The 19546-nt window shown below is 37.0% G+C and overlaps 1 protein-coding gene across 3 annotated transcripts; it reads right to left on the minus strand.

Annotated features, from left to right (window-relative positions):
* Positions 1–33: 33 nt before the first annotated feature.
* On the minus strand, positions 34–19371 carry aftphb (aftiphilin b). Of its 3 annotated transcripts, none has more exons than XM_055172043.2 (9): positions 19221–19371; positions 11579–13101; positions 11197–11348; positions 10441–10561; positions 9092–9148; positions 8070–8168; positions 5717–5747; positions 1419–1542; positions 34–1056 (listed from the first exon to the last, which is right to left on the minus strand). In XM_055172043.2, the coding sequence occupies exons 2-9, from the start codon at positions 13058–13060 to the stop codon at positions 924–926; spliced, it is 2199 nt and encodes a 732-aa protein (XP_055028018.2). In that variant the 5' UTR covers positions 13061–13101; positions 19221–19371; the 3' UTR covers positions 34–923. The 3 variants fall into 3 exon arrangements, 2 of the variants coding, with proteins under 2 accessions (XP_055028018.2, XP_055028017.2); XM_055172042.2 differs by having other exon boundaries at positions 19215–19368; XR_012370471.1 differs by lacking the exon at positions 5717–5747 and having other exon boundaries at positions 918–1056; positions 19215–19368.
* Between the last annotated feature and the right edge of the window lie 175 nt (positions 19372–19546).

Below are 19546 nucleotides of genomic sequence, written 5' to 3' on the forward strand. Positions count from 1 at the left end.
ATATATATATAAAGAAAGAAAGAAACAATAAACTAATATTTGTCCGCCTTTTTTATTCTTGTTAACATTTTAAAACCATTTACAAAGTAAGACAATGAAATAAGCACACAGGCAAACCCATTTACAATCTCTTTTCCACAGGAACAATACAAACCATAACCATCTTTAAGACGGCACTGCTGTCAGATTCACATTATACATATATATTTAGATTGTGCAAAAGTATACTGCTTAAAATAATACAGTGACATGACATTAAAACACAATCAATTGCAAAACAACAAGCAAACATGCAAAAAAGACTGTTCCCTTAAAGTAATGTTAAACAAAATTACATGATTATATCATCTTTTCGTGTGTGCGCATGTCAGTTGTGGGAAAACCAAAAAAATACAAACAACTACAGGTAGTTAAAAAAATTGATGTTATATAAACTTAAATTGAATGAGGTTTAAAAGAGTCAAAAATGGTTAAATACAGACCGAGGAATCTATTATTTAAATGACATTTAAAAGGAGAACTAAATTAAATGCACAAATTAAAATATATAGCAAGTAATGTCAGTATTCATTTTACAAGCTGTGGTTTCAAGTAGTAAAATGTGCAATTCTGCATTTCATATCTTTTGAGTTAAAAGTGCCCTATAAGTACTCAGATTTCCTAAACGGCACTCAAAAATAAAACCTTATTTTATGTATCAGAAGTATACTGTTCTGAATACTGTGCGTCCAAAAACTGCATGAAAGAGAAAAAAGCATATAAAGCAATTCAAACTGTTTATGACAGCAGAAATAATATTTGTAATAGGCAAGAGTTCATTTTCATATATAAAATGTGAATTTTTGGAGAAGTTTTGCTGCTGTCTGCAAACAGAATAAATTATGTCTGACAGAAACTTAAGGCAGGTAGCAATGCTTGTCTGATTATATGTGATTGGTCGCTGGAGTTAGGATAGAGGGGAACATTAAAACCCTGGCCTGCATGAAGGACAGATCAGGGAGAAGAGAGATGACCTTTGCTGCTTCTTCGCTTATTTTTTCATCTTGCTCTGGCCTCCTGTCATACAAACACACACACAAGATTGAGTGGTTTCTTACAAAAGGTGTAATAATATAGGGTTTACATCCTACACAAACCTCTCTAAAACAAAGAAGCACCCAATAAAAGGCAAAAGTAAACAAAGTTTGATATTTCGATTTCATTATAATTGCACTTTTTAATGTATTACCAAGACAAAATATCCTATCAGACTGACATCCATTTACTAAATATAAAAATATATGTAAATGGTCATTTTCAATGTTTTCAAAAATCACATTATGTACAAACACTCCATCTAGTGGACGGAATAATACTTGCAGACAAACATGTTTTAGACATGTAAATTGTACGTGCATTCATGCATGCACACATCTAACCTGGCTGTTGTTCTTGTTTTCTCCATAGATTCCATTAGTTTTGTAAATGCATCTGTTATGCTATGACCAGGACTTTTGGCCTCCATCTTAGTTGAAGTCAGCTCATACAACTCCGGATCAACACCTGAAAAAACAGACACACTTAAAAATCTTTATGTTAAAGCAGACATGCAAACTATAGCAGAAATTAGCACATGCATTTTTGGACCACACAACACCTTTAATGGGAAAGTCTTTTCTGCAATAGTCTTGAGATATTATTTTTTAAACACAGATAGAATTTAAAAAAAGGAAAAATTACTATTTTATGTTGATACCACTTTAGATTAATAGAAGAGGTTAGATTAGATAGAAGAAAAGCAGAAATACTCACACAGGCAGATACTGTAAGCAAACCAAGAGAGAGGAAGTCACTGACAGACTAAGAGAGTATGTCAAGCTTTCATAAAGACACATCAATTTTGCAATCACATGCAGAAGTGAAAAGAAAAGAAAGGTTTCAAAGTAAACTAGCCACTTCTATTCAGAACTGTCCAGCCAGAGTGTCTAACCTGGTGGTGCAGTTTCATTGTCACTATCTGAGCTACCTTCATCCACAGTCCCAAAATAATCCAAATTTAGGTCTGAGATTACACCATCTCGAGTCATCGCAATGACAGCAGAAAAGGGAGGGTTATTGTTGTTAGTACTCTAGTTCAGTCAAGTATTATATATAAACAGCATTATATGCACACATACTAGCACGTGAAGAAAGATACAGTTGCTGATATATGTTGCAGATGCTCTTAAAAAAAATAAATAAACTTATTTAAGAAAGTGTGTTGTAACAAAAAACTAATTGCAGATCAGTACCAGGCAACTTGTAGCAGACGTGACAGGACAGGTAAAGAGAACAGAAGATATTAAAGCAACAGATGTAAAGTAAAAGAATGATAGTCATACTGCAGTTTATTAGCAGAGATTATTTAGACAGAGACTGAATTATAGACACAACTCCATTAATATTATAGATAGATAGATAATGTGGTGCAATCAGAAAAAAAATCTATACAGAAATTATTTAATGTAACAGTTTTGGTTTAAAAAATGTTCTGGTTTCAATACAGCATATTGTAATTGATTAGAGGATAATTGTCACTTCTTTCTTTTTTTGAATAAGCATAGCTTACGGGTACAGTAAGGCACTTACAATAAAAGTATATTGGGCCAGGCAGTAAACATTAAGGGGGGGGGGGGGGTACACATTATACACTTTGGCCTAAGATTAGCATAAATATTGAGCATTTCACAATTTCCAATACTGTCATTATGCCATTAAGCCTGTAACTTTTGTACAATCAATACAAGAAAAGATAACAATATAATTATCAGTCAAGTATCGTGCCTCCTACTTGTAAACATAGCTTTGTAGACAAAACATATTGTTGGCTACAAAATATTACATGCTTCCTCATTTGTATTCGTTAAAAAAATGTATTTGCTCCACAACATTTTGCCATAAATGCCATTAATATATTTTACCATGTATTGAACCCAGATCATTTTTTTACAGTATACTCTAAAATTAAATGTTCCAAAATTGGTCATTGTCTGACTGTATGGTTTCATAAAGGAACTTTAACATTCAGCAAACCCTATTGTGAGTAAGGAAAAGTAGTTTCCTTAAAGAACCTTTGACCAGTAACAATAATGGTTATGATGGCATATCTGTGCCAAAAAAGAACCGAGCGCCTAACCGATACCCGTGCGCACACAAAATTGTTTTTGCGAGAGCATAACAGATCTGCATGTGAGGAAACTAAAGATTGTGAGCTCCTTTTAAACAGCACATGCAAAATCATCCCCACACTCTCGTGCTGCATCCACTCTCTCCTGCTACTTTAGCTTGCGCAAATAGATTTCTTTTTGGCAGTCGTGGAAATGGAAAAGATCTGTTATGCACTCGCAATAAAAAATTTTCGCACGTGCAGGTATCAGTGATGCTGTGGGTTCTTTTTGCCACAGATATGCTGTCATAGATCTTGCACACTTTTGGGACTTGGGAGTATAACACACTCTTTATTTGAGAGCACAGATATGAATGCCTGTTGCCTTCAGTTCTCTTTGTTATGGATGTGCAAAACTGGCGTGATGTAAAAATGACAGGTGGATTGTGTATAATTAGGCCTATAGATTATGCATAATAATGGCACAGGGTTCCCACACCATAGTTAACTTCAAATTCAGGGACCTTTCAAGGACTTTCCAGATCCAATACCCTCAAATTCAAGGACTAAATGTGGGGTCACATTTCAAGTGAGAGCAAGGTTGCATCGTGTTATTTTTTAAGATAAATTGTTACAGTTCCCTTTCGAGGGAACGCGTGCTGCGTCACTGTGATGACACTTTGGGAACGCCTCCAGGGGTAAGTGCGCCTGAATGTGTATCAAATTCAACCAATGGTGAGGCTTAATGACAAAGACAGGGTGACGCGGGAGCCAGGAAGTATATCACTATCTGAAATATTGCCAAAGACGGCATTATAGGGACGCAGGAAGTATGGCAAGGGAGACGCAGGGTCTCATTCCCTTATAAGGGAACAACAGTTACATATGCAACCTGAGACGTTTTCATGTGTCAAACACAACTATGCAAAAAAGCATTTTGGTATGAATCAACATTTGCATACAGAAGATATAAGCATTTAAAGCAAACAGTTTAGCACGTGTGCTTAAAAAGCCTAGAATTTTTATGATATTATCTAGAGCCCGACCAATATATTGGCAGGCCGATATTAGGCATTTTCCAAACTATCTGTATCGGCATTCATAATGGCTGATAAATTCATATAAAAAAAAAAAGGACGAAACAGCCTTCAACCATGTCATGAGTGTTGCCCTCTACAACCTCCCTGTTGACAACACTCGTGTATAACGCGTCACACATCCTGCAACCTACTGATCCAGCCAGAGTTGGGCAGAGAGAACAACGGTTAAGTGAGTTCACGGTGAGTTGGTCACGAGACAGTAAAAGAAAAAAAAGTTTCTTTTTAAAATGCATTATCATATTATTTGTGTTAAACTAATGTTAGGGAAATCTGTTAGTTTTGATGCGTGTTTCTGAAATAGAAATAAAAAATCTAGGCCGATATATCGGATTTTAAATCCAACAAGAAAACTTCTTGCATAAAATATATTCAAGCACTTTCAATGACCTGTATCTATGTATGTATATTTTCAATAACTTCCCAGGGCCTTGATTTTTTCCCTCCAGATTCACAAACTTTCAAGGATTTCGAGGACCTGTGGGAACCCTGATGGCAATAATGCTCCCAGCAGGTGATTTGAAGGCAGTTATGTTAATGTAGGGTCTGCAGCTATTAAAAACTCGTGGATGTTTTTTTTTTTTGATGTGTAGTTAAATCACAGTTTGCAATAAAGTCAAAAGTGCATTATTGAACATTTCACTGTTAATCACAGTGGTTTCTAAAGATGTGAAAATGTTTACCAGAGGGAAAATAGAATAAGAATAGAAAGGAAAGTTGGAAATGTACATAGGCTGTATAACATAAATTTCCCCCCAAAATAAAATTTCATGTAAAAAAAAGAAATTGCAGCTGCTGTAGCATGTATAAGTAAAACTTGAAATGGTGGTTTTGCCCTTTAATCAAGCTGTATAATGGCTTGAACTAAGCACCAGGAGTAAAGTCAGATATTCCACTTTTTTAGTCAAACCTGAGACAGTAGCTGATGCATAGGGACTGATTTAGTTTATTTTACAACAAAACTTATTTTTGTATATAATGGGCATAGTAATATTAGTTTGAGTTTGCATATGTTGGAAATTAGTCACAGTTGCATACTCATCATCTGAGGTAGATCTTCTCAGCCTCTGTGTGTGTGTTGAGAGCATACTGTAGCCCGAAATGTTATAGTGCATAGGGACAAGGACAGAGATGCATGAAAGACCAGAATACAAACATATAAAAGGGAAACAAAGATAAAAAATATGGTCTCTTTCCTGATTGAGTAGCATTTTACAGTTTGCAAAAGAGGAAACCAAAATGGTAATTTCTGCTTATCCTACTAATGACAGTTCATGTTTTTTAAATCAGTGTGTGCACAGGGGAGAAACATTCAGTGCTGCAAGTGTAACAGAAGTAAGAGAGAAGAAGAGAGGAAATGAGTTTTGGTGAACAGGAAGCAAGTGCTTTGGAGAGAGATGATAACAGCGACAGTTTCAGGAGTAGGATTTCTGACGTGAGTGGCGAGTGATTTTATCTTGAGCTCTAGAGAAAGAGGCACGGCGAAAAGACGTACCGTCAACACTAATGGTCAAAGAGGGCACCACCTGCAGAATACATGGAGAGAAAACAAACTCTTTTTATCATATCAAGTTCACCAATTTCTTAACAATCAGCTTTTAATAAACGTCTGGAGCTTGACAGCCTTTGAATCAGTCTCTTTTTGTGATTCTTGTAAGAAAGAAAATCACATGGCTTTAGACATCAACGGGGCAGTTTCCCAGACAGGGTTAAGATTAAGCCAGGACTTGGCCTTAGATATACTAGAACATTTAAATAATTTTTACACACATACCTTACAAAAACAGTAGGCTACTTACTGGTGTGCATCTTAAGACAAAACTATGTAACTGACATATTTTAAGATAGGTCAAGGCAAGTGGTTTTCAGTTAGGACAGCTCAAACAAACAATTTAATCTTAGATTAGACTTGAGCCCAGTCCGGGAAACCGCCCCAATGTGGTTTGAGGGGGATATATTCTTCAGGGCTCGCAAAATTTCAAAATCACTGATAGGCCCGACAGGTACTCTTTAATATTTGGTAGGCTGAAATGAATGCAAGTAGCCCGAATTAAAAATAGGGGTGAGCGGGGCACAAACTAACGCGGGGTTAATTGTAACGCAGGCAGCTACTTTACATATTTCTACAGGGCCAAGCAATCTGTGCTTTTGGTCAATTTCTCTTACTGTCAGAAAATGATCTCCTGTGAATTTGTGAAAAGTTTTGATGTGTTTTGGTTAAGATATTGAACAAAGAGTGTTTTGGAGGCATAAAAGTACATTTCTTCATCTTAAGTCTTTTTTCGATTTCTGAGTCGGGTGTGTAAGTCACCAAATCCAACCTTATATTATTTTAATCACCGTCTACCTAAAACATAACACCATTTTGAAACATGTCAGCAACTCTTAGTAACTGTTATCTGGGATTGAAAACATTTTTACACAGCGGGGTTAGTTGTAACACAACTAAGCCTCCAGTATACAACTATAATGAAATGAAAACAATTTAAATACTAGTTATCAAAATAATAACTGTTAATACAATATTAGGGGAAATAACTCACAACTCTGATTTTTTTCTTAATTGTGAAGCCCTTTAAAAGAAATCTATTTATATGCACTGATGCATAATACAAGGATGGTTAGATGAAGGATAATGGATGGATGAATTTGTGGATTATATCTATCTATTATAGGCAGATAAATAATATCTACCTTAGTATATATACAGAATTTTATTGAATTATTTGTGTTTCAACAAAATTTTCTAGCAGGTGTTACAACAAACCCTCTGTTTGTTACAATTAACCTCACCTATAGGGTAAGTTGTAACGTTTGCACTCCTGTCACAATTGGTGTAACTGTACGATAACGGTAGGTCCCACAAACAAACTTTAAGAGTTCATTTGTAGCAGAGATGTTGATTGTGTAAATGAAAATGATTAATCTAACCTAAATATTTTTTGAATGATAGAGCCAAAGTCAAAAACCTTGTGCCCCGCTCTCCCCTACATTATTTTAATGTAAAAAATCGATAATTCCTGGATTTCCATGCAATCCATGTGTTCCATTTCAAGACATAAATGATTGCTTTTTACAAGAACATACAGAGATTGTTTTTTGTATTTGTTTCCGGTATGGACATGAGAGATTTTTGTGATTTCTGTGCCTGCGTTGTCGGAAATGCTACCTTCTGTATGAGAGCTGAGTGTGGGCTTCTGTACGTAGCTTGCAAGTACAGAAATACTCAAGCTGTACCTCTAATGTTGGGGCTATATTTTGTAATAGCAATCCTTGACAATGATATTTGAGCCAAATTGAAAATCAGTACTGCCGCTCTCTGTACAGTTCGAGCAATCGCGAATGAAAAATAAAAGCAAAAAGCAAGCGTGCATTTAAACGCAATTTAAATACAAACCCGAATTACATACAACATAATTACCCAACCAAATCTGTGAGAGAATGCAAAAGCATTGAAATATATTTTTCCTCCCTATACGATAGTACGGAGATACATTTTGGTAGCCCGACTAGAAGGTACAATAGCCCCGGGACGGCGGGCTAGCAATTTGTGAGCCCTTACAGAAATTAGCTCCATATTAATAGATAAAGCTATGGGGCGGTTTCCCGGACAGCGATTAGACTACTAAATAAATGTAAGAACTGTCCAAACTGAAAACAACTTGCACTGACCATCCCAAAATACATCAGTGCCCTTTATTTTGCCTCACAATGCACACAAGTAATGTTTTTAGTAAGACATGTTTGTTAAAACTAGTTATATTTTCTAATTAAACTAAGGCCTAGTCCTGGCTTAAGCTAATCCGTGTGCGGGAAACCACCCCTATATGTTTATCTGTCCTCATCACCTGAGTGCATAAAATATTTCCACTCTCCACAGGAACCGATGGCAAAAATGCAGGGGAGGCTAGAGATTTCTCAGACTCTTTGGTGGGTTCCAGCATTCCCTAAAATAAAGGCACAAAATAAAAGAGAGAGAAATATTTAATGTTAAAGATCAAATACATTTAGCAAATTGTTTCTACTGTGTACAAGGTCATTAAAATTATTAATTTTAGATTTCTGCATCTTTGTGGAGCACGCTTGTGCTGCTGGAGAAGAGCGTGCACTAAAGGGGCAGAAAACATTTATATTATTTCAGTGATACCACTAATTTATGCTGTGATTTTGGCAAGGTGTTAATGATGAATCTAACTGCTGTAAACACATAAATGCTGCAGTGACCCCATGTGTAATGCTGCATAATTTCACTGTTGGAGTATAATGCCAATGTCTTGTATTTATGGCCGGATCGCACCAACAAACAACTGGATGGCAGTCCTATTAATATGCGGATCAGCATTCATGAGGTGATTTGCATTGACTATTTATGATTAAAAATGGGCTTGTACACACTTTGAAATGATGTGTTAATTTTGTACACATCTTTTTGTGTAAAGCTTTTAACACATTATATGTAAAACACATAAGTTGTTTTTAAAGCAACACAAAATGGGTTGTTTAAATAATAACAGAGATGGGTGGATTATGGGACAATGCATTTATTGTGTGGTCCCAGAATCAACACAAATGTGTTGTTTTTAACACATCCGTTCCAAGAGTGTACAGGGCGGGACATGAGGCTGATTCTGGTACGATCCACAGTTTTATGAATATTTTTCTACGTACCATATTTTTGGATTTTGGGCGTAAGTAAACTTTAAGTAAGGAGCACAGTTCTATAAATGAGACCTCAGGTTTGTTGGAAAACAGGAAGATTAAAACTCAGGCAACGGGGCCCTCATGTGGTGGGAGAGGCTAAATAAATCTTTGGCATTAGCCCAAAATATTGATGAATATCAATGTCACTGGAATTATGGATTTTACTCACCAGTCCTGCAGCAAACATAGGCACAATTAGTGGCTGCTGCTTCTCACCAGTGAACAACTACAAAGTAATAATAAACACATGAGTATAAAAAAACTTTAATAATGACGTTGTGAATTCTGTATGATTTTAATCAATTCTATTATAGGATTTTTAGATTGTATATCGAGGCATAGTCTCAGCCTCAGACGTCACGCCCACAGACTGTTGGCTAAACGTCTGATGTTTTTCGTACACTTTTCTGGAAACCCTGTGAGAATGTTGAAGTCGTTTGATTGGTTGAAATAAACCAGATTTCCAGGAGATGCGAGTGTTGCGATTAGTTTCGGTCCCTGGAAAACAAAGCTCTGATGTTCCATTGATGCAGAGAATCAGTCGTGTTCACGTGGATAATACTGACCAGTTATCATGATCAGCTAAACATTGGATTCACAAAAATATGCAAAGTTTGCAGCATAGACTCTCTAAAAGATGTCCAAGAGTTTTGCTTGAGGTAGTTAGTAGAGTCAAAAAGTTTGGTTCTCCTGAATTGCTTGTATGTGTTAAACAGTGGAGAGATATGCTTCAAACGGGAGCGTCTCATTAGTGTGGCTGTTGATGAAGTGCATAACGTTGTTCTATGGTGAGTAATGTTGTTTATTTAGATGCTATTCGGTTGCGGCTGGTTATTTCAATAACTGACTTGTTGGAAGCCGGCTCGTTATTGTGGGGAGTCCGAAACATGACGCTAGATGAAACAAACTGTGATTGGTTGTTTGACATGTCGGTCAAACAGCTTGTGGGCGGGCTTTGTCCAGAAAAGCAGCGAAAAACACCAGACCTTCAGTATTGAAGGTCTGGCTACGCGAGACTAATCGAGGCATTAACATCAGGTGTTTAATTAGGGGCTAGAGTTTCCAATTGAGGCCACTATCCTTATGGTTTGGGTTGGACTCCAGGCAAAGAAATGGACACCCTTGCAGGAAAGACAGCAGAGATCTGCTTATCAGTGTTAGTAAGGATACACCTCATATGCATGAGAACTTACTGTACCTAAAATCTTCACCTATATCTATATTTTACGTAAGGAATTATTGAAGACGGGCCATTGAGTTATAATAAATAACGCACACCCAAGGTGCAATATACAGCTACACCGCAGGTGTGCATTATTTTCAAATAATTCAAAGGACCGGAGTAAATTATTTCTCTTATACCATGGTTACCACAGACATTGCTCTGGTGCCTATTTTTAAGACATTTGACAAGTTAGATGTGTGGTTATCAGAAATTAATGCATACCCACGGAACATATCTCAGCCAATCAGAATACAGCATTCAACAGACCCCTGGTATAATTCTTATTAACTCACAATATTTCTGATTCCCAGGCAATTCAGCAAGATTCTGTTGCTATGGGAACCTGCCCACTTAAACCTAAGACCATGTGCACCGTGGATGTCCTGAAAGTGACGCCACATGGCCAGATCATGCCTGTGGATAGAGAAGAGAATCAAGACCTTGTACTATATTTTCTGTTTCTGAAACTCTAAGTACTAAGAAAAACACTGTCCATAAAGCTCATCTTGGTAATATCAGCAGTGAACAGAAAAGTCATAAAAAGTACAAATCAAACCAACTGGTATTGTACATATGTGATTTACAAAGAAATATGACAAAAATTTTGTTATACTGAATACTATCACTCCTGTGATTTGGTTACATTTTTTTCAGGATGTCACAGCAATCGTTTTGTCTATTTTTGAGTAAAAAAAGCCAAATTGACCACTGCATGAACACTGCAAACTTCAGGCTTCTTTGAAAACCTGTCACTGGTGCCCAGTGCTATAACCTGCATTTCATGCATCTTTAACTCTATGCTAATTACATTGATGCCCTCTGCGCGGTTTCACCAACGGCAATGGCAGAATGTCATTAATATTCTGTCACATTTAACAATGAGTGAATAAACTTACTGTAATCAAGTAAAAAAAATCCCTAATTTTTTTTAACTTAGTGTCCGGAAGTGTCTCTCTTCTATTAGGAATGAAATTTTGAGAAATAAAAAAATACAAAAAAGTCCTAATTATTAGTGTAGTTATCGAGAAGCGTAGAGCGTAAGTTCTTACCCTTGAGAAAAGGAGCAACTTAAATCACTTTGATCCTGGGCCTGCAGAACATTTTGGAGGGGTGAGACTTCTGTGACTTGCCTGACCTCAGAATTGACATTTAAAGGAAAGACATTTCTGAGGAGATTCTGTATTTTGCAGCTGAATTCAGCCTATGGTAGATGGACAACACAGACACACAATTATTCCTGGAAAACATTGGAAAAATTTGGAAAACTAAGGAAGCCGAGAGAGGAAAACAACTTTTGTTATCTCGAGATCACGAGAAATTAAGTCGTGATCACGAGAAAACAAGCAAGCAAAAATAATAAATAGTGCATGTCCTCTCTCGGCTTCCGTAGAAAACAGTATAAAATATGGAAAAACATTTAAATCTACTCACAGTCTCTCTGTCCCTCTTGCAGCTTTTGAGGTTGTCACTACAAGGTGCTGAAGTCAAAACATCTTGTTTTTCCTGACACTGTAAAGGATTCTGCTCCTTGCCAAAAGTTGCCCATGAAACCGGACCCTCTTCTGCAGCTTCCTGCTGTCCAAATGTAGCCCAGTTCTCACCCTCTTTCACCTCCAAACCATCAAACGGAGCTGAACTAAAGTCGGCAAAACTGTCACTCGGAGGCAACTCTGAACAAAAAACTCCATCTCCCGCACAATCAACAGACTCCTCCTCTTCTTTAGCTAGCTCCTCCTCCTCCTGAAAGTCCTTTAGGGTGTCTGTGTCACAAAACTCATCATCTGTGGAACATCTGGACATAGCTGTGACAAAATCAGCAAATCCTTCCTGGGTTATAGATTCTGTTCGGCTACATTCCGTGAAACCCTGAGCTGCATCTCTAAAGTCTCCAAAGTCCTCATCGAGAGTTTCATTAAAGGTCTTATCGTCCACGTCTACCTCCATCCCCATGTTTCCTGAAGATTCATGCATTTCACTTTTATCTCCACTTAGCTGTGTTTGAGAGATATGAGCCATGTCTACTTCATGGACCATTAATACTTCAGCTATTTCAGAGTCTATTGACCCCTCCAAAAAACATGCATTACTATAAACAACAACATTTTCTTTACTAGAGGGGCCAGGAGTATCTTGGATCCCTTTCTCTTGTGTTCCCTTATCCTCTTTTTGAGTATCCTTACCTCCTTCACAGGAATAAAATGACTGCGAGTCACCACAATGCTTTCGTCTTGTTTGTGTTTCTTCTGGTTCTGATAAATCTTCATGGCATGAGTGACTGTTAAAGATCTGCTGGTTCTGTTTTTCATTGTACTCAAAATCAGATAGTTTGACATTCAGTCCTGAGCTTATACTAGATTCAGAGTCACGCTCTATACGTGTGCAAGACTCGCTGTAGCCATTAATTTGACCATCACATGTGTTGTCTATATGTTTACCTGTGCTGCTGTGTTTAATATCAGGAGATATTGAGAAGCAGTGTTGATCACTGCTAGAAACACTGTGTTCGATAGAGAGCTCCCTCTGGAGGTCGTTGGATGCAACACCATTCATGACAATCCCTGCAGGATCATTGTCATCAAAGCTTTGGACTTCAGTCTCCTTGATTAATGATTCTTGGTTTGATAAAACACAAGGCTGTTTTAATTCCTTTAAAAGATTTTTTTCCTTAGGCCATACACCCTTTTCTGATAAAGTACTATTCTGCACAAATGTGATGTATAGGTCGGGTGGCGAATCCTCTAGTGCATTTGATTGGTTAAATGTTATAGGTGTGTCAACCTCTGAGAAACTGATACTGGATACTACACCACCGAAACTGCCAAACTCACCAAACTCATCCTCCTCTTCCTCCTCTCCACCCTCATCTAGTGGAGGTGGAGAAGAAGAGTACAGGCGGATGACATCGGGCTCCATAGTCCTCTAGCGCAACCTGGGAGCCACACGCACACACACACCTAGATGAAAAAGACAGGAGAGATGGTTTAAGAAACTTAAGAAAATTCATTTTAATTTCACAGGACAAGAAAAAAAAATAGTCCACTACTATCAGTAGAATTTCAACTCAAAACACAATAAAGTATTAAGAAATCTGACCACACAGCATCTTTTCTCTTTTCAGCAGTAAACATTTATAAAACAAGCAATAAACAGTGTCAGCTATCTTAGTTTTGAAGATTATATGGCAGAAGGGGATTTTGAAGATCTGGTGCACGAATCTGATGCTCGTGGCTACACGGACGAGCCGCAATACAGCGAGAAACAAGAGGATGCCGGAGCAGCTGATTTAGCCGAGGCGCGAGCCTTGCCTGGCGGTCAGGAAGAATGGCAGACTGGAGCTGGGGCGTACTGATTATTTTATACTAAATCCGATGGAATATAAATATTTCTCATATGTAATGCGTTGAATAATACACAAATGGATGTTATATTTTGAACGCTTAACATGGACATTTCAGCAACCCGAACTCGCTTTTGGTTATGACTGATGCGCTGTTTCATAATACAGGTATGTCTTTTTAGAAACTAGTGCAGTGCCCGTAGATAATCTGTTTTTTTTTGTGTGTGTGTTTTTAGTAATTGTTGGTTTGGTGTGTTGAGTGCTCGTTGTTAAAATTACATAGCAAAAGTTCAGTGACATTTTTATTTGTCCATGGTAGAAAGAAAACACTGATACTGACATAATGATATACAAAAAAGGGAGAAAAGGAGGCCAGAGAATAAAGTATTTTGTTTGTTTTTCACGTCCGTCAGCTGAGCTATGGTTGTTATATTTACACCTATAAACCATCAAAACTGGCAAATGATGGAAAATTACTGCTTGTCCTTTCCTGGTTTTGACTGTACATCCTGGTACAAAGCAACTTATCACAATTTTGATGGATAAAAGGTAGTATTTAAAATAATCTATCAAATAACTCGTCACAGAGACTCACATTAACCGGTGTCATTTCTGTTTTCGAGTCAACTTGCTAGTTGCTAGCCTAGTTGAATGTCCCTCCCTCCTGGCCTCTCGAACCGGTAGGCATGGCATCGTAGAGCAGCGAAGCAATGCATTCTGGGATTTGGTGTTTTTTATCCACATGAGCCAAAAACACATTTTCTGGCTTTTTTCGGCCTAGAAGGCACCAACTCCTAAAAAAACTTCACATTTCTACTACAGGTGACCCAACTTAATAATATATTCATATTTAAATTGGGTGAAGAATTCCTTTAATGAAAGATAAGCCAACCGATCTCCATCGCTAAGTGTTAACTTATTAATGCAGGAAACCCGGTTTTCTGCGGATAAACTATTCAAATAATTTAAGAAGGCGTTCGAACCATGACCTTTGATGCTTTCTGCCAGCAGTTCACAGAATCGCGTCACGCTCTTTACAAACACAAACTTGGTCTGTTTTACAGAAATGGCAATATTACTAGCTATCATGTGATAGAGGATGCTCGGCCAAAGAACCTACGACTCCCAAATGTGCCCAGCAGCGTTCCCTACTATGAGAAAGGAAAATATGCGCTTAAACAGACTACAGTAATCGAGTTCGAAAGGTGACAGACACCCACTATTGTTGAGTGATGTGCCAACAGCTGTACCATGAAAATGATAATGAAATGACAAGCTCATGTATAAATAAAAAAGCAATTCAGAAATAAAAAAGTGTGAAAATAAAAATGTGCACAAACAAAATTAAAGTGACATGAAATATATATTTAAAAATTTAAGTATTTTAACATTTATTGATTGATTTTTATATTTAATTAACAATTTAATTATATATTAACAATTTCAACATTTATTTATTTTGAGTAATTTGGCTTTCCATAATGAACGTCTTGTCTTATCTTAAAACGGAAAGTAAACGAGTTTTTCTTGCATTTGTTAAAAATTACCAAATAAAATATTTCGAAAAAATATTTAATGTTGCTTACCTAACTTAAGAGGTAAATAGCCATGTGATAAGTGGGATAATGTACAGGCAGTAGGTTTTTTAATCGCAAAATAAGCCCCTTCAGTGTGAAACAAGATCACTGATCAAACTGTCTGGGCTTATTTCTGCGATAAGAACCTGCTGCCTAAATGTTATCCCTTACCTAACATTGAGCAGACTGACTTGGCATTTTGATCTATCAAGATGTTTAAAATATTTTTACTCTGCCATAAAAACTGCATTAAAACAATACAAAAAAAATCATGTGACGTGCTCGGGGGTAAAGTAGTAAGCAGGCCCATTTATTATTCACTTGCACCCTAACCTCCCTTTCAACAGTTAAATCTAGGGCAGAATGCTTCAGAGTGGAACAACACTTTTTAGGTTGTGCCCACGGTCCGAAATTAACACCCGCCAAGCGCCAAATGCGGGTAGATTTTCCGTTTGGCGACTAAATTCAAAAGACTACCCGCCACACTGGCGGGTGATTTTCATACAAAAATATTAATGCAATAAAATGTGTTTGACAGTAACTATCTGGGAACGAGGTGAGCTAGCCACAGAACGTCTCTACGCTCCAAGTCTCGCACTAGAGACCGTCTGTTTAGTACTGCAGGTAACTTGCGGTCTGCAGCTATCTGCTGCATATTAGCTATCAAAATACCCCAGCTAGAAATAAAAAGTTCTAAGAACGTTCCCTGAAAGTTCCTGAATGTTCCCAGCGGCCAGTTTTTTTTAAGTTCTAGGAACGTTTCTGTTGTCTGAACGTTAGAGTAATGTTACATTTTACCATTTTTAAACGTTATGACAATGTCATGTTTTGATGTTCACACAGTGTTTGAAACAGCGGCTGTTTGTTGGGTTGACTTGTTTGGTTGTTATGTGAATGATGGAGAAACTTTGCATTTTGTTCTTTTGTAGAACATTATTTCTGTATGTAGTGGGTGTGTTGCTGTAGAGGGCTCGATTCACTTGCTGGGTTTGGATGTTGATGTTTGTTTCATTTTGGGTCGCCCTTGTTGTGATTGGTGTTTGTTTTGGTTGGTCTCTTGGCACTTGGCTTTTTGCTTGCTATTTTTTTCCTGGTTGTGTTAACTTTGTGTTACTACACCACATATGTTATGAACATGCCAAGTTAATAGTGTTATTCTGCGGTTGTTGGTACATAATGGTAAAGATCATGACCTAATTCATTTACTAATTAAAACTTTATTTTCTGTCAAAAATGTAAATGAGATCCAGCACTTTCACAGCAGTTTGTCATTAAGGAGTTTTAGAAACTTTGGACAAAAAAATCCGCTGTATAATTGGGACGCACAAACATCTAGAATCAGACTATGAATCTCAATCATGGTGACAATGAAATGATAAACTTCATGCTGCAATGCATGCTGGGTATTAACAAATTACAAATCTCATTCAGGACTCCCAGCATGCACTGCAGCATGGATAAATAAGGATTTTTTAAACAATTTTAATTGTCACCATGGTTGAGATTCATAGTCTGAATGGTGTATGAAATTCAGGCATATGGGTATTTAAATTACGTTTGAGCCCGCGCTCGAGTTTTACTTTCACTTTCGCGCGAAAAGACGCAGTACAGGAAGCAATCCGTCATGATTTGTCGTGGATTTGTTGGGCAAATCCTCCAACTTCGTCCTGTCAGTCATTATCCTCACGTAAGAAAATTAAATCTCTCGCAGCAAGCTTTAAAGTATAGATTGTACGGGCAGTGAAGAGAGTGACTCTTAAAGCGACAGTAGCACCTGTTTTTCTGATCTAAAATATGATCCAATCTGTAACTGGATGATCCAAACTGTGAGTTTTGTGACCCACTAAACCACTTTTAAATGGTGAGTATATATGGTGTGGGGATGAGCAGGAAAAGTTGGTTTACATGGAAATCCAGTCTTTTTGTTTGTTAAAAAAACAACAGCATCAAAACAACAACAAGAATAGCAGATTAAACATTGTGGTTAGATGCCCTATTGATTTTGAAATTTTGCGAGCCCTGCCATGAATACAGCAAATTACATTAATGTACATGTGACAAAAAAAGGCTGTTTATTATTCTGGCCGGTAAAAAAATGTGTTTGGCTGGTGGATTTTTTCATCTACCAGTCCCCGTGGCAGGTGAGCCAAAAAGTTAATTTCGGACCCTGGTTGTGCCTCTGAGCAGTGAAATTACTAACAATCATTGACTTAGTCCTCAAATGTCAAATAACATAAAGTGTAACGTAATGGTTTACGCAACTTTCAACATTGAACAGGCAAGATGGTATCATAAAACTGGTGGTATGCAGATTCACGTTTTAATAGTTTCTAAGAATCACTATATTTTACACAGATCAACTCTCAACTTCAATTTTACTTTTTACCCAAAGTAACTTAAAGTGTACTCAAAGTACAGTTTATCGGTATGAATGAGGGGTTACTAAAACAAGGTGGATAGTATTCAGAATAGTCATGTCCTTGCCAACATATCAGCCCCGATAGGGGTTGAATAAAACAGCTTTAATTAGGTTACTGATATGACTAGAGTGTTAAATCTCACGTTATATTTTTAACATTTTGGTAAAACATTTATTTATGTGGAACTAACTAATACGGCGGGCTATTTTTCAGAACTCTCTGTACTAGCTGTGCTTGTCATAGTTTAAAGAATATATACTTAAGCCTTTTCTAATAATAAAGGAAACAGCTTATTATAAAAAGAAATGGTTGATGTTAAGTCAGCATCGCTTGAATGGCTATTGAACTATTACTAATTTTAGTAATATAAATGAGGAAAACGTAGAATCATATGGTAAACCTACAGTATACTGCTGCTTTATGTGTTTGAGAGTCTATCTGTTCATTTACATTTAAAACAAGTAGGCCTAAAAAAAATTGTTGATGTGATTACCTCTAGGAAGTGCAGATAGACCTAAAAATAAATTCTACAAAAACACATCAGCACAATGATGTGACTTTGATTCTATATTTGAAATATGTCTGTAGGGAAACATACTGGTGTATTTAGTACCCTCAGGCAAACAGATACGCACACACGCACTGTGTAAACACTGATATGTCCTCTTTGACGGCATGTAAACTGATGAGGAAACCCAATCCACTCCTTTTGTGTTCCACTCCAGAACAGACTCTGAGCCTTAAGCCCAAATAATGTTTCTGAGGGACAAAAATTCCATGCATCTAATGGCTAAATAAAGACATGTAGGACCTATTATTATACTTAACAAAACAAAATTTAAGCTTATGTTTAAATTGATTATACGCTCAAATGGTAGAACGAACATGATGTGACAAATAAGGTCACAGGCTTGATTCCTAAGGTAATGAATGTACAGAAAATATGCATAGCTGAATGCCTATTAGCTGCTGTTGCCAAAAATCAACACATAAAACGTTAAAATGATATAACAGACATGGGCATGGCAAAGTATCTTCCCCCATGATTTAACTGGAAGGGCTGCCAGGATGCTCATAGCTGAAACTAACCAGTATGTTTACAACAAAAACATCAAGGTGTTTATGCAAAAATAGGGAAGTTACAAAAATGTCTATTAAATTCTCATCTCCTTGTTGTGATGAAAGGAGTATTTCATTGAAATATCAATTTGGAAAATGCAAATCACAAAACGCAGTGTGCTTGACGATGAAGAAAGACTCCTGGGCAATGTCACACAACAGACAACTGCCAACATATTAATGTTTACATGCCACATTAATGCAAATTAGGTATCTCTATATGTATATACAGAGATAAGCAAACACATACATATATATATATATATATATATATATATATATATATTAGACAGACATGTTAAATTGAGACAACTAAGCGTGTCGATTTTAGCTAACAACAACACTGCATACGTTTTATATTAGCAGACACCTCGAGCAGAGGAAGTATTTTGCACGCGAGCTGTCACGTCTTTTGCTGGCACGAGACCGCTGTCATTAGCCGACGTAGTTTCTTATTGACCAAACCGAAAAGAGTAAAATATCTTCAGGACTGACCTGAGTATTGATTTTAACGAAGGCGTTACGTTAGTGAGTCAAGTTCTTTTAAATAGTTACCACCTATATGCTTTAACAACAAAATGACTAAGTTAACTGATAGAGTACACTTGTCTTACCTTTACCTATCTAGTATAGATGATCATGACGGACACTAATTCAGCGAGACGTGTCTTAACTTCGTGATAAGCTGATAAGTTAAACCCGGCTGTCACTGCCAGTTTCTGACTGCATTCATGGAGTTCCGTAAGCAACCAAAGACCTTTATCACTCTACCAAATCACAAAGTGATTTACCGCCCCCTATCTGTACGGAGCAGCCTCTAATGGTATGCACGTGTTAGTAGTGTTTTTGATAGAATTATCCACTATTATTGGTCTTTTTTAAAATATCATGCGGCCTAGTTGAAAAACTGTTGTAAACTCAAAAAGTGTACTTTAATTTTTTTAAA

Source organism: Misgurnus anguillicaudatus, chromosome 7, assembly GCF_027580225.2.
Source record: "Misgurnus anguillicaudatus chromosome 7, ASM2758022v2, whole genome shotgun sequence".
NCBI classification, from domain to species: Eukaryota; Metazoa; Chordata; class Actinopteri; order Cypriniformes; family Cobitidae; genus Misgurnus; species Misgurnus anguillicaudatus.

Excerpts from the sequence above, each read along its gene's own strand:
- aftphb (XM_055172043.2), bottom strand. The coding sequence starts at position 13,060 with ATGGAGCCCGATGTCATCCGCCTGTACTCTTCTTCTCCACCTCCACTA. Across the intron at positions 9,149-10,440 it reads GCCTGGGAATCAGAAATATT|TTGTTCACTGGTGAGAAGCA; the intron begins GTGAGTTAATAA and ends ATTACTTTGTAG. Across the intron at positions 1,543-5,716 it reads TTTGACCATTAGTGTTGACG|GTGTTGATCCGGAGTTGTAT; the intron begins GTACGTCTTTTC and ends CTGTTTTTTCAG.